Genomic DNA, 14,837 nt, shown 5'->3' on the forward strand with positions numbered 1-14,837 from the left:
GCTGTAGTTGTATAAGGACCTGGTTGCAGAGATCAAAGCTCACCTCCCATTTTGGAAGGCGAAGTCTGGCCTGCAAGGGGCAGATGGGACAATGGCTTATCCTCTTCGGGGCAAACCTCTAAACAGCGATCACAAATCATTGAAAAGAGCTGCCGTTCCATCCAGTGGAGGGCTGTAGGATATGTGCTCTGTGAAGTAGGAAGTGAGACCAAAGGGGTGGGTAGGGGAAGATTCTAGGCAGAAGCTCTAACTACACTGAAGAAGAATGGGAACAGGGTCGCTTCCTGGATAGGACTGTTTTCTTTTTTCTAATAAAATTCCTTGTTCAGTGTTAGAAGAAAGTGACTCTGTGATTCTTCACCATTGTCATATGACAGGGGGAAGTATATACACACACACACACACATACACTAGCTAGCACATTACAAATAATTGACTTCACCACTGGCGAGTCGACCAAGTTCCATGCCTTTGTCCCAGTCATTCTCCACAGAGCCTTCTAGCTCCAGTCCATTATTCCAATGATAAAGTATTGGCTATCTATCTTATATTTCCTTAGCAGCACTATTCGCGGGTTTAGATGTAGTTGCAAGTGTGTACGTTTTTGGTTTTTTTTAAATGCTCTTTCTTGAACTGCGGAGTGGTTGTTTGCTCAGTCTATTTGTTTCAGGCAGGCTATTGCGTGCCCACTGAAATTCTGCAAAACACTATCAATTAAAAGGCTTTTTAAAAATGGCTGTTGGTTGTTTTAACTGTTGGTAAAACCTCTATTAACGCCGTGTCGTATGTCTATGCAGCGGTGCCCTCTGCTGGGTGGAATGTCAGACCTGCTCAAATGAGTGTCCAATAGGTGCTGAGCCGGGAACAGGAAGACCTGCATTTCGCTTTGGACTGTGACTTCCTAGGGAAGTGATACTTTGAAAATCCAGGCTAGCCACAGGTCTGTTTCAGAATGGCACCATTCATGCTCTCTATATGTGTGGTGCATACAATGCACCCTAACTGTATTCATCGGTGGTTAGACTCACCAAATATAATGTTGTGACACTGTTATGTGCTATATTGAAATCATTATATACTTCCTTTTTAATAAGGGAAAGGGATCCAGTAGATGGCTTCGATCAGCAAGTGATCGTGAGAACAATGCGAATCCACCACCTAAGCATTCAGCAGAGTATTCAGTCAGGAAAGACGTTAGTTTGGGCAAAGTTGTAGACACCTTGCATGTGCTTTTCACCTGCCCCCCGAAAGAAGGAATCTTCTTGTCAGCCCCTGTTTTGCAACTCCTGAAAATGCCCTGTGTTGTCTCATTCATTAAAGAATCACATGCAGTCTGGACTTCAAAGTGAATCAGCTTCATTTCCTTACTCAGCGTCAAGAGCGGGGAAACAGCAAGACGTTATGGCCACTCCACCTTTCCAAGCACTCTTGCTATTTGCACTGACTGGCTGTGTAGATTATTGTTCCTTTCCACGATTGGAATCTCTTGCAAACACACAAGCCTGTTGCCTTATTCTTGCTCCTATTGGGGATGAAGATGGAGGATGGTTTTTAAAGCGTCTTGTCCATCGGTTGAAGGATTCGTGCCAACCCCCCCAAAGACGCATTTGCGACCCCGCTCATAGTTTTTTTAAATGTCAGCTAGTTTGTGCAGAACTCTCTCATTTAAATGGTGAGAGGCACAGCAGCACTGTGGAAGCAAAGGCTCATGCAGTATAGTGGTTTGAGCACTGGCCTGCTAAACCCAGGGTTGTTAGTTCAATCCTTGAAGGGGCCATTTATGGGTCTAGGGATTGGTCTTGCTTTGAGCGGGGGTTGGATTAGATGACCTCCTAAGGTCCCTTCCAACCCTGATATTCTAGTCTATAGGTGCCACCAGCACTGGCTTTCCTCAAGAAACAACTCCCTGCTGGGGCCCAGGGTGAAACTGCTGCCTGCTTCTCCATTCGGTTCTGCACGTTGCAATTGGCTGGGGAACTGAGGCTGCCCTGAACTTGTCCATGTAGAGTGGGATAGAGCTCAGCTGGGTGGCAATTGTCTTGAGTTTATTTAGTTAACCAGGGGAGATGGAACACTGGGCCATGGAAGGTTCCATGACACCTCGGAAATATTTTTGTGCTCTCTGTGGTGTCTCCAGCTAGGTGAAATGCAATCTGAACTTGATCTTCTCTGAAAGTCACTGGAACACCAGCTGAGATCTGCAAAGCTGGGCTGGTGTTAGGAAAAGCTCAAAACCTGGAAGGTGTGTGTGTGTGTGTAGATTCCCAGGTTGAAATGACAAATGGGTGCATAATCAATAGGAAGGGAGAGTGAGCCCGTCTAGCTTCTGAATCTGCCAAAGGGACTGGCCTGGGATTGACGTGCCCCTGAAGATTTTCCCCACTTATCTACCTCTGAGTGGATGAGGTTCTGACCTCGCCTGTCCATAAAGTATCCAGGGGCATGGAGGTTGCACAAACACAGCCATCCCAGAACTCATGAATTAGATGCAAGCTTTGTGATTTTGGATGTTTTGTCATGTATGAGTGTAACCTACTGGTCAGAGTCAGAGTGTTAGTGTCCTGCTCTGTGCTCAATTTCAGCTCTTAGATTGACAGCTTGGGTCTTTTACTCAAGTTGTGTAGACACTCATGCCTTTACCTCTGGAGGTCTGTGTGGGTCAATCCCTGGTGTATCAGTTAAGATGGCAGCTGTCACTTGGGGATTTGTCCGGGGTTTGAACTGTTGGGGACAAGCTTCCTTCGTCCAGAGGAGGTATGTAATCTTGGCCAGTTTATTACATGTCCTCATCTGTGTCTGATCCGCAGACGATATGGGTCATATGCAGCTGATATGGCAGACTGGTACCTTTTTCATATTGCCTTTTCATTCTCCAGTATTTAACCTTTCATTTTACTAAAAAGTATCTAGCTGCTGAAAGAGCCTTGACAACACGAGCTGAGTGTAACTGACACAGCGACGTCTGCCTGTGTTCGAAGAACCTGAAACAATAACTGAGAAGCGTGACCTGCACCCTTCATCTCAGTGAGTTCCAACTGAGATATGTGACGCTAACAATGTTGATCCTTAAGAGATTAACTATTTCACTGCTCATCCAAGCATGTAAAGAAGGAGAATTGAGGATTATAATCTGAAAATCCATACAAGAGCATGCATAATCATAGCCTGAACACCTGCATCATCTACTGGAGGTGGTATCATGTGGGTGGAGCTTATTTTGTGGGTGGAGCTTGGAAATGTACCCTCCCCCCTTTAGCTCAAGCTATAGAGATATGTGTTTTCAGCTCTGGAGGTTCCCTGGTTCAATCCTTGGTGTGTTGTCCAAAATGGCGGCCATCATGTGAGCCCTACAAAAAGCTGTAAATGGAGGCAAGGCTTGGTTGCTGTGGTCAATGCTATGCCGATGCCGCTTGCTCCTTAAGAGCCCTCTTCTTGACTCCCTGTGGAGGCAGGATTTGGCTGGCCGTTAGTATGTGTGGTTTGTATGGAAATGCTTCCCTCTAGGCTTACACTCAGCCAGCTCCCTCCTCAAAGCACCTGTCTTCATGGTAACACCCCCGAGGGGCACTCCAGAGCAGAACTAAGGTCAAGGGTCAACAGTGCCGGCTTGGGGGTCCGGATTTGCCCAGGGAGAGTGGCTGAGGCATGAGAGGTGCGGAAAAGGGCCAGAGTGGAATCCCCTTGCCAGTAGCTGTACGGGGAGCCCCTCACTCAGGTGTGAATCCACCACCTGAATCATACATGCTCCCAGGGCACGGGAGAAGAAGCAAAACTTTTCTCAACCGAGTTCCAATTCAGAAATCTCAGGACAGATACATCTCAGGGTTCGGAAGTTTTGTCTGTCTTCTGTTTTTCAATTTCCTAGAAAGTTTCCCGCTCCTTTACTATATAGCAGTTTGTGGACATATACACATCCTTGTGTGCATGGTCTCTCATATACACTCACAAACATAAATTCATCAGTGGTAAAGTTTTCAGATGACACAAAGATTGGGGAAGCGGTAAATAACGAAGAGGCTAGGTCTGACCTGTATCACTTGATATAAACTGGGCGAAAGTAAACAACATGCGTTTTAAACCAGCTAAATGTAAATGCATACCTCTAGGCACAAAGAATGAAGGCCATAATGACAGGGTTGGGGGAGTCTCTCCTGGGAAGCAGTGGCTCTGAAAAAGATCTGGGGGTCATGGTGGATAACCAGTGGAACATGAGTTCCCAGTGTAACTCTGTGGCCAAAAGAGCTAATGCCATCCTGGAATGCACATACAGGAGAGTCTTGAGTAGGAGTAGAGAGGTTACTTTACCTCCATATTTGACACTGGAGTGACGGCTGCTGGAATATCGTGTCCGGTGCTGGTGCTCACAATTCAAGAAGGAGGTTGCTAAATTGGAGAGGGTTCAGAGAAGACCTGCAGAATGATTAAAGGATTAGAAAACATGCTTTATAGTGATAGACTCCAAGAGTTCAATCTAGTTAGCATAACAAAGAGAAGATTAAGAGATGACTTGATTATAGTCCATTGGTATCTACAAGGGGAACAAATATTTAATAATGGGCTCTTCAATCTAGCAGAGAAAGATATAACACGATCCAGTAGCCGGAAGCTGAAGATAGACAAATTCAGACTGGAAATAAGGTGTACATTTTTAACAGTGAAAGTAATGAACCATTGGCACAATTGACCTAGGGTTGTGGTAGATTCCCCATCACTGGCCATTTTTAAATCAAGCGTGGATGTTTTTCTAAATGATCTGCTCTAGGAATTGTTTTGGGGAAGTTCTCTGGCCTGTGTCATACAGGAGATCAGACTAGATGATCACAATGGTCCCTTCTGGCTTTGGACTCTATGAATCTATATAGGATCAAGGTTTTAGTCTGGTTAAATGGGTCTAGTTGCCCAAAGAAGTTGGGAATGCCAGAAAGACTTTTCTATTTAGGGCTCAAGGAATTTCCTTTTAATTGACATGTTGACAATTTTATGATTATTTTATTTTGATAGTTTTTATATCATATGCGCCTGGAGGTTGCAAGAGGTGCATTTTACACACGGAAAAATAAATCCACTGAAGTATAACCCCCATGTCCCTGGACTTTATACTTCTTACTACACCAAAACACTCATTCACATACATGTGTTCATTCTTTGCCTCTCATTCACACTCATCCACTACACACTCCTGGTCATTCATGTTTATTCACATATGCACGTTTCCTCTGACTCTCACTTATTCACACACTTCATACTCACGTTCACGCACACTCTGTACACTCGCATGTCCACAAACTCACATACCCCATTCATTCAGGCACGACAGACACACAAGCACAGTGAAGCTCCTGCACAAGTCCCGCATGCTCATGCTCATGCTCACCATCATGCAAGCATTCCAGCCCAGTCACACTTTCACGTCTTGCTCACTCCTGCAGTCACAATCAAGCGTACATGCACACGCGCACACTCATGCGCACAGTCACACTCAGGCAGCTGATTCACACGCTCATGCACAGAATCGCAGCCATGAGCTTCAGTCTCACGCTCGTGTGCACAATCACGCTCACACAGCTGATTCTCACACTCATGCACAAGCTCTCTCTTACACACACACACGCACTCCGTGCCTCGATCACTCCCCTCCCGCCCAGCCCGCTATATCTGTCTGTCTCTTTCCCTGTGAGTCCCAGCCTGCCTGCCGCAGCTGCTCCCAGCCCGCCCCTCACAGTCGCATGTGCCGGCCTCCGCTGGGGGCGGAGCCTGAGCTCCTAACCACGCCCCTCCCCGGTCGTCCCCGCCCCGCCCCGCAGAGCCCTCACGGCGTGTGGGCGTGGCCTGTGGGAGGGGCCCCGCCCCGCTCCCGGCTGGGCACTCGCTGCCTCCCAGGCTATAAGAAGGCGGCTCGGGCAGCCGGAGCCTCATCGGGCTCTGCGGGGAAACGAGATGATCAGCCCTAGCGCTGCAGCAAAATGCTGGATGGACACCTCCTTCTGGGATGGCTCTCCTCCTGCGCGCTCCTAGTGCTGCTGGGCGGCGCCCCGGGACCCTCCGCCGCCTACTTCGGGTAGGTCCGCCGGGCGTCCCCACTTGCCCCAAGGCAGCTTCAGCCGGCACCCCACCTCAGTGCGTCCTGCACCCCCCTTCCCCCAAGGCAGTGCGCCCTGCACCCCCATGTAACTTGCCCCACTTCCCCGCGTCCTGCACCCCCCTTCCCCCAAGGCAGTTCCCCTTGCACCCCCATGTAGCTTCCCCCACTACCCTGCACCCCTCTTACCCCAAGGCAGCTCCCCGTGCACCCCCACCTCAGTGCGCCCTACACCCCCGCTTCCCCCAAGGCAGCTCCCCTGCACCCCCATGTAGCTTCCCCCACTTCCCCGCGCCCTGCACCCCCCACTTTCCCAAGGCAGCTTCATTCGGCACCCCAAGGCAACTTCCCCTGCACCCCCACTTCTCCCTCCGCAGTCTGCTCCCAAAGCATCTCCCTCTGCACCTTCACCTCAGGGAGCCCAGCAGTCCCCCACCTTCCCCCTAGGCTGCACTCAGTTGTCCCTCTCGGTGCCCCTGGCGCTCGCAGCCCTGCGCGTCTCGCACCTAGCCCGTGTGCGCTGTGAACGCCCCTCGCTGCACCTTGCGCCCCCCCTCCTGCTCAGCGGCGCCCCGGGACCCTCCCGTCTCCTCCTTCGGGCTGGTCAGCCGGGGCACCTCCCTCCATGGTCTAGTCCCCCGCACCCTCTGTCTCTGCGCCCTGCAACTGCCCCCTGTACCAGGCTGGGGCGCGCTGCCCTGGGCGTGCTGGGGCTGTCTGCAAAGTGCTTGGCTTGTACTGATCATACGGGGGCAGCCCCCATCTCTGCCCCTCGAGAGCGAGGATGCTCCTTCTCTGGCCTGGTGCCAGGACTGTCGGTGCCCCCCACTTCCTGACTGCCTGGGGTGGGTCGAGGCCAGTGATCTAGCCCACATCTGAGCACCCCCCCACCCCGCCTTCCCCTCGAGGCGAGATGCTAGGGCCCTTGGGAGCCAGTTCTCCTAACACTTTACTGTGGTTGACCCACTCGGCGAGTTCTTGGAACTGACATCAGCTGGCGGGTGTGGGCAGGGGGCCAGCCCTGGGAGCCGGCGGAGTGGGATCAGTCCGCACAGAACAGCAGAGAGAGAAAAAGGGGTGCGTGGAAGGGACCCAGCCTCTCCTCCCCGTTTCCCCCCGCAGTGTAGTGTTGGCAACTCTGTTTCTGGTCGAGTCCCTCGGCTCCAGTAACCTTGCTTGTTGTCAAGCCCCTGGAAAGCGGGCGCGGGACGTTGCTTCTTTCCTTGAATTCCACCTTGTCATTAATCACTGGGAGTCTAGAAGCTGCAGGTTGTTGCTTGGGAGCTGTTTGTTTGTGTTTTAAGTGGGATTTCTCTCCCCCCCCCCTTCCCTATTTCTTATAGGAATAGCAGCGCTGTATTCATAACTCTTGTATTTGGCGTCTGCTTTGAATCTCTCCCTGTAGCCTGGGCAGACTGACTGAGATCATTTTAACTGGGGTTTATTTAAAAAAAAAATTGTGCTGATTCTGGAGTCTTATTTTGTCTTTCCTGTAATGTTTAGTGGTGGGGGAACAGTGTGGTCTCCAAGCAGATATTTTTCTTATGTTTGTGGTCCACCCTCCCCCCACCCCCTTCCCTCTTTCTGCATACAGTGCAACTTAGGGGCACATTATACAATGGCAAACGGCACGTTTGTGGGTCTGTCCTGGGGATCCGGCTATTCTGTTTAGGGGCCATGATTCTTTGAAATCTGGCTACTCTTTAGTTTCATAAACAAAACGTGACTTGAAAAACCTGGCAGTAGCCGGGAAAACTGAATGTCTGTCTGTGTTGAGGGAGTGATTGCTTTGGAATCTAGAGGATGGAAAGGGGATTTGCACACTCTAGGTGTGGTTTTGTTGTTCAGTTGTCTAAACTTGCAGTACATCATGGGAAGCCTCCTTAAGGGATAAATTCTCCTCTGTCCTCCCCCCCCCCCCCAAACCATAGCTCTCCCCACCAAGTTAATGACCATAAAACAGTTGCAAAATCCAGATGTTTACAAACTGTTTTATAGAAAAATAACTCAAATCCTCTATTCCCCCCCCCCCCCCCCCGCTGGCTGTTCTATTGAAAGTGTCAGATCATTGTTCTTTTTGGACAGGAAATCAAAACAGCAAGAACAAGTATTCTCTCCCTCTCCCCCCATCTCAAGACTCTCCAGTCTCAAAGTGTGCATGTGGGCTTTGAATGTAGTTTCTGAATTGGTATAGTTTTCTGGTTTAAACACACCAGATTTGTCTAGTTCAACTATTCTGGCTCTCGTTTCTTAGTTTTCTCTCTCAAAAGAAATGTCTTGACAACTCTTCTCTCTTTGGTATATACTAAAGATCAGTAAGTTTTCCAGTGCTATCAAGACCCCTTCTAGTCTGCAGGTAAAGAAAAGTGAGACAGGAAGCCTGGGGTTTTGGTTTGATGTTTACAGCTTTCACTCTTCTTGCATGCAGCTTAGTTTGCTTAATGCTTACAAAGCACAAGACTGGTTCCTGTTGTGCAGATTCCCTTGTAACAGCAAGCACATGGCTTTTCTGGAGCGTGCTTTCTTCACTGCTCTCCCGGAATACACCTTTTTCCTTGGCTACATGGTGCCTCTTGGACCAAGAGTCTTGGTCCTCTCTCTTGCAGTGTGGATGTGATGTGCTGCTAGCATAGGTCCACCCGCGACTTCCCTGCTCTTGTCACCTGTTACCTCTTCCCCAAGTTTGAAGAGGCTTTGCATGCAGTTTCACAGTTGCACCAGCAGAGGGTTCCGTCAACCCATTAATGAAGCCTGTGGAGTGGAGGGGAATTGACTGGAGACTTGCAGGTGTATCCTGTTCTCAAAGAAAATAGAATATTTTCATGGGAAAGTTTGCCTTTTTTTTTTTTTTTTGTCCTTCAATGGGAGGATCCATTCTCTCAATATTCTGAATTGAAGTCTAAAGCTAAACATATGAAAGGAGGAAAAAGTACATTTTCCCCCCCCCCCCCCAACTTGGTTTCTTCTCCTGCTTTACCTCTGCATCCTACTGAAGACCTGGCTTTCCCTTTTATCACTAGATCGATCTCTAGTTGCTGCTGGCTTTGCTTCCCATATCAGTCACTGGGCTAAAACCTCAACTGATCTCGGTAGAGAAATTTGAGTTAAGACACTGAAGCAGTCTGTCTTGCACGCTCTGTTAATCCTGGTGTAGTTCCACTCCCAGTGGCCGGGGGAAGCATTGTGGGGTTATTTATTTCCCTCCCCCCACCCCAAGAATCTGTTTGAAATGGGATCAGCTTGTAATGGGTAGAGGGAGCAGGGTGGAGTGGGATCGGGAGAGCCAGTCCAGTAAACAAACGTGAAATCTAATAGTGAATCTAGGTTCTGTCTCTGGGATTTGTATACTCCAGCACCTTGCGCCACACAATCCATTAGTAAACCACCCACTGGGGAGCTGAGATCTCTTCTTCCAGTAAGACCAGGTCTATTGTCTTGCTCTGTGGTCTGGCAAACGTCTCAAAACACTGTGGCTTGCATGCTCCCTTCCCAAACCCATGCTGTTTAACTCTTTGCTCCTGGGCTAGCTTCGTGAGAGAAGACGTCTCATTTGGTGAGGGTTTTGTGGTAAGGGTCCTGCAGTCCTGGGAGCACATGGAAGTTTGTGCCTTCTGCAAACCACATTGTGCATCATCTAAAATAGCAGATGGCACTAAGCATTTGCATTCTGATGCCACTCTCTATGCTGGATGGGGATTGTTCTGAGATCTGTTTAAACCACGCAGTGCTAATGCTGTAGGGGAACAGGTAGTCTGTTGCAGCTGTTAGGAGTAGCCTTTCCTAAAGCCAGCTGCCAACAGTCAGTTTAGATTATAGGCCCTTCAAAACTAATAGCCTGGTTCAAGAGAGAGGTGCAATGTCCACTGTGCCCGACTTAATTCCAGATTCCCTTCTTGGTCTCAGGGAATTTCTTGCATTGCTGAGCAGAGGGGCTGTTTGTGTTGCTACTTGAATTCTCCAGACTTGGGCTTGATTATTCTAAAGCATCTTGTGCAGGGGAAATGCCAGCTGTTCTATCCTGCTAGGTGAGCATCCCAGGTCCTGGGGATTTTGCTGTGCAAAACGAAGTTTGCTTATGTAAATTAAGCATCTTTTCTGTTTTGGTTAGAGCCCTGCAAATGATTAGCATCTGCTGCTAATCTCTTCATTGTTCTTTAAGAGGACTAAAGCAGAGATCATGCTCACTGAGCCTTCTTACACACAACTATTCAATAACTGGGTTCATGGTCCTTGTAAATCAGGCATTGTTCTGGATGCACAGTGTGCATGGAAGGTATACTTGGGTGCGCTGCACTCTTTAGTATGGGCACCCCTACTGTTGAGAATGGAAGTGCTTCTGCTTTACAAGCCAGAGCGTGGGTGAAAAGAAACCCAGCAGGCCTCTAGGGGACTCTTATAAACAAGCATGTGATTTTCTTTTCCCCTGCCAGGTAGCATGGGCTGTGCTGATTCCCCTTGCAAAGATCTCCTGTGAGACTCCTCTGTTAGGTATGAGACTAAAGTGAAAACTGCACAAGGAACCTAATAGCCAAGGGAAATTCTGTAGGTCAAATTCTGCTCCTAGATCTATACCAGATTAACCAACATATACCCTCTTTCAGCGTACCTGGGATTTACACCAGTGTAGCAGAGCAGAATCTGCCTCATCCTGTCAGCAGGAGCTGCTTTTAAAGCACCGAGGTGTCTAGTGCGAATCTAGCTTGGCCTTCAGCACCCACTCCTATGTGGCAATACTCCTCTTCTGGCCGTTAAAATGGACTTCTCTTCTTTGTGGAGCCTTTCCTAGGAGCCTTAAACATCTCCGTAGCGACTCTTTAAAGTCTCCATGCAGAGAGGGGTGAACTGCAGGCGGCTGTGTTAAACAGACGTCCCCCTGGAGCTCCAAACTTGGCTGCTCCGTTTCTCAGTCTGAAAAGGAATTGAGACAGCTGTGGACGATGCCTTCTCTTCCCTTCTGTGCCCCCCCACATTCCACCCAAACTAATTGTTTCAGGGAAAGAATTCAATGTTTCCAAATGGGTGGCCTACCCAGTAATTAGTGCCACTGGGACAGGAATTGTGCATGGTTACATGTTAACGAGATTGTGTCAGCATGCAGTAACGCTGGTGTCTGCCCGCCTGCAAAGGAGACTGCAGAAGTAGCAGGCTGGTCTAGCAAGGATGATGAGTATCCCTCTAGAATGCAGTAGATTGATGGTGTGAACACAATAGAGGGGGCTCCTTAATTTTCTTCTCTGGATCCATGAAGACCCCTCTCTTGAGAGCGATCCATTGAATTGTAGAGTAGCTGAAAAGTGATGGAGTGGGAGGAGGGGAAGAGGGGGGGGGGGAAGAAATATAGCCTGTTTTTTCCTGATCTTAGTTCATCGCAGTTTCTTGCTTTGTATACATGCAGTAGAAGAATCTTAATTGCTAGAATTGCACAAGACAGTGTAGTCCCCTGGTTATACAGTGCTCTGTCCATGACACTCAAGGCGCTTGACAAAGGTGGGTCAACATTATCATGTAACAGAAGGAAAAGGCATACGCTGTTGGTTTGCCTGAAGTCAGACTGCAGATCTGTATCCGATTGGAACTTGGATCTCATGACTCCTGTCCCTTTAATCCCAAATCTCTTCCACTTGGAGGAAAAGCAGGTGTTTGTCAACTGATGTGCTCAGTGTGAGATTAGATCGGAAGTGACTGGTCACAAGCGTTGTTCCTGGAGTAGTGGTGTGGTGCCCAAACAAGTCTGAATGAAGACACTAGAGATGGAAAGAATATATGGTGGGAGCCCAAGGAAGCTTAACATGTTTATTCCACGAGTACTTAACTGTCATCAAACAGAATGCTCTACTCTGTCCTGATAGGGACTCGGCTGGAATTTTGTGTCCAGTTCCAGGTGTCACATTCCAGGGAAGATGTGGATAAACTGGAAGAAGTCCAGAGGAGAAAAACAAAAATGGCTAACGGTCTAGAAAACATGACCTATGAGGAAAGATTGGGGAAAAATGGGTTTTTAGTCTAGAGCAGAGAAGACTGAGGGGGGGACATGCTAATGCTTTTCAAGTACATAAAAGGCTGCTTCAAGGAGGTGGGTGGAAAAATTGTTCTTAACCTCTGAGGCTAGAACAAGAAGCAATGGGCTTAAATTGCAGCAAGGGAGGCTTTGGTTGGACATTAGAAAAAATTCCCAACTGTCAGGCTGATTAAGCACTGGAACAAATTGCTTAGGGAGGTTGTAGAATCTGTCACTGGAGGTTTTTAAGAACCGGTTAGGCAAACACCTGTCAGGTGGTCCAGATAATACTTAGTCTTGCCATGAGAGCAGGGGGACTGGACTTCATGACCTCTCAAGGTCCCTTCCAGTCCTATGGTTCTATGAATACTGGGTAGGGGAGAAAGACCTGTGATGACAGATGAGGAGTCTGCCAAGGGAAGGGGGGGAGGGGAGGTCTTCCTCCCTTGTATCTGTATGATTGACTTCATAAAGTCTAGAGCAGTGGCTCTCAACCTGTGGCTTGTGGACTCCTGAGTGCCTGCAAGAGGGCTTCAGGGGGTCCACCAAGCAGGACCAGTGTTAGACTCACTTGGGCCCAGGCCAGAAAGCTGAAGTCCCACCACATGGGTCTGAAACTGGGGCCCTGAGCCCTTTCTTCTGGGACTGAAGCTAAAGCCTGAGAAACATAGCTTCTGGGGGGGGGGGCGGTGGTATGGGGGCCCCAGGCAATTGCACTGCTTGCTACCCCTTAGTGCTGGTCCTGGCTTTTATATGCAGAAAACTAGTTGTGGCACAGGTGAGCTTTGCATTTTTTATGGCCTGTTGGGAGGGGGAGGCTCAAAGAAAAAGGTTGTGAACTTCTGGTCTAGAGAACATGCTATAGGAAACAATCCTATACTAGCCCCTTAGGGTAAACTAGGTGACCTAGATCAATCTATGCTCTTAATTGGCCTCATCACTATAGTACCTGAGTCTCCCAAACTGAACTGACAACAGACTTTCTCTGCTAATGTGAGACAGGCCTTGTTCTCTTATTAAGAACCTAGATTTTCAGTGATTTGGGACACACCTTGAGGAAAGGACAACACAACTGCTAGGGTAAAGGGCATTGTAAGGCAGAACACAACTACAAATAGTGGTGCATGCCATATGAAGGCATCTCCTACAGATTGGCTTCCTCTCTTCCATGAGTGATTGTTAAAGATATTTGCTTCCTGAATATGAAGAGCACTTAGACGAGCTGCATAGGATGTGCCAAACTTTTATCAAAACCATTTTTTGATAGTGGAGGGGGGTAGCTTGGATCAGCCCAAAGCTAAAAGGAAAATCCCCAAGAAGGCATTGCACTTCATTTCCCCCCTCATTTTTCCTGTAGCTTAAAAGCTTTGGGTTATTTTGCTCCTCCACTTTTCTTTGTAGGGCAGATGTTAGGATAACATTCAGGGAATCCCTGTGGACTTTGCATTATTGGCCTCCGAAGTAACAGATGAGGTTAAGTGTCCTGTTTGGGTGACAGATCATTAAGGCCAGTCATGTGTGCCACACTACTGCAGGTGAGTAGGAAGCAGAGGTGTGTGTCCATCCCATTGGCAGAAAAACTCTAGCTTAAGTCATCAGATCTGTCCCATTGCAAACGCATGACAAGACAAGGTAATAACATTACTTAACAGTTGTGTTAGTGGTGGTCCATCTTGACAGACCCCAATGTTCTTCATAAACCTTGCTGATCGGTACTCTACACATGGATTGCTATAGCTACCTCTGGAGTCAGGGCAGGCTGGCTGGGTCACAAGTCAGTGCAACACTTTCCACTCAGGAATGCCTTCTCTGGTACCAGATGCAGGCTGACTCTCCTTCCACATCCCAGGGGATGTCCTACGCCCACCTTTGGCACTTCTGCAATGTGGAGTGACTTTTTTCCCTCCTGGTCCACTCCAGTGTTCAGAACCACTTACTGGTCCATAAGCATTTCTGTCCTGGCAGGCCATGAAGCACTTGCCCTTTAGTTTGGGTATTGCCTGATACTGGAACTCATGACCTTCTGTGGGACCACTTGATAAGAGACTACTGTCTGGATACTTGCATAATTCTTTTTATTATAGCACCTTGGGTAATAAACAAAACTAAGGATTCTGTTTCTTTGACTTTGGCAACTGGAGACACAATGTAAACATACTCTAAATACTATCCTAATATTGCCTTTCCATGTAGGGAATTTCTGCAGTGGACATTGGATGGTAGTGTGATCTAGGGAAAGTGGTGCATACACTAAGTGTTACCTATGCTGCAGGTTCTTGAACTGTGGTATAGGCTATGGACTAGTCCAAAGTACAGGCCTGACTGTTATAACAAGTACCATCGTCTAGTTCATTTTTCTCCAGAGTGAAACGCAGCAGCTGTTTAGAAAAATGAGCTGTTATGAATACTCTATCCAGTTGAATCTACAGCTGGAATTTACATAGGCAGAATGTAATTCCCAAAATTGGAATCTGGCCAGGAGTGTGGGTCTAACACCCCTCAATGCTGTTTAACGCTCCCATGGCACCTTTTAATGACCCCAGTGGTCCATACAGAGGTCTCAATCCTCCAGACCCAAATGTGTGTGGTCTTGGAATCCAAACAATGACCATAATCAAGAGTAGCAGAAGAGGGAACTGAGCAAGGGTGAGATTCTCTAGTCCCTTTTCTACACGGGACATCGGTTCAAGACTCTGCCTTTCGTCTCACATTTCATGGAAGTAAATGAGGAAGCATTTGGTTTGGTCCTGAGCTGCAATA

The 14,837-nt window shown here is 48.2% G+C and overlaps 1 protein-coding gene across 2 annotated transcripts in view; it reads left to right on the top strand.

The window, feature by feature from the left end:
* The first annotated feature begins 5,937 nt into the window (after positions 1 to 5,937).
* The window catches only part of WNT9A (Wnt family member 9A), a 63,094-nt gene continuing 54,194 nt past the window's right edge, over positions 5,938 to 14,837 (top strand). For both annotated transcript variants that reach the window (XM_054016710.1, XM_054016711.1), the window contains exon 1: positions 5,938 to 6,058. In XM_054016710.1, the coding sequence (XP_053872685.1) occupies positions 5,964 to 6,058 (95 nt within the window). In that variant the 5' untranslated portion in view covers positions 5,938 to 5,963. The remainder of the gene's footprint in view (positions 6,059 to 14,837) is intronic.

Source organism: Malaclemys terrapin, chromosome 2, assembly GCF_027887155.1.
Source record: "Malaclemys terrapin pileata isolate rMalTer1 chromosome 2, rMalTer1.hap1, whole genome shotgun sequence".
NCBI classification, from domain to species: domain Eukaryota; kingdom Metazoa; phylum Chordata; order Testudines; family Emydidae; genus Malaclemys; species Malaclemys terrapin.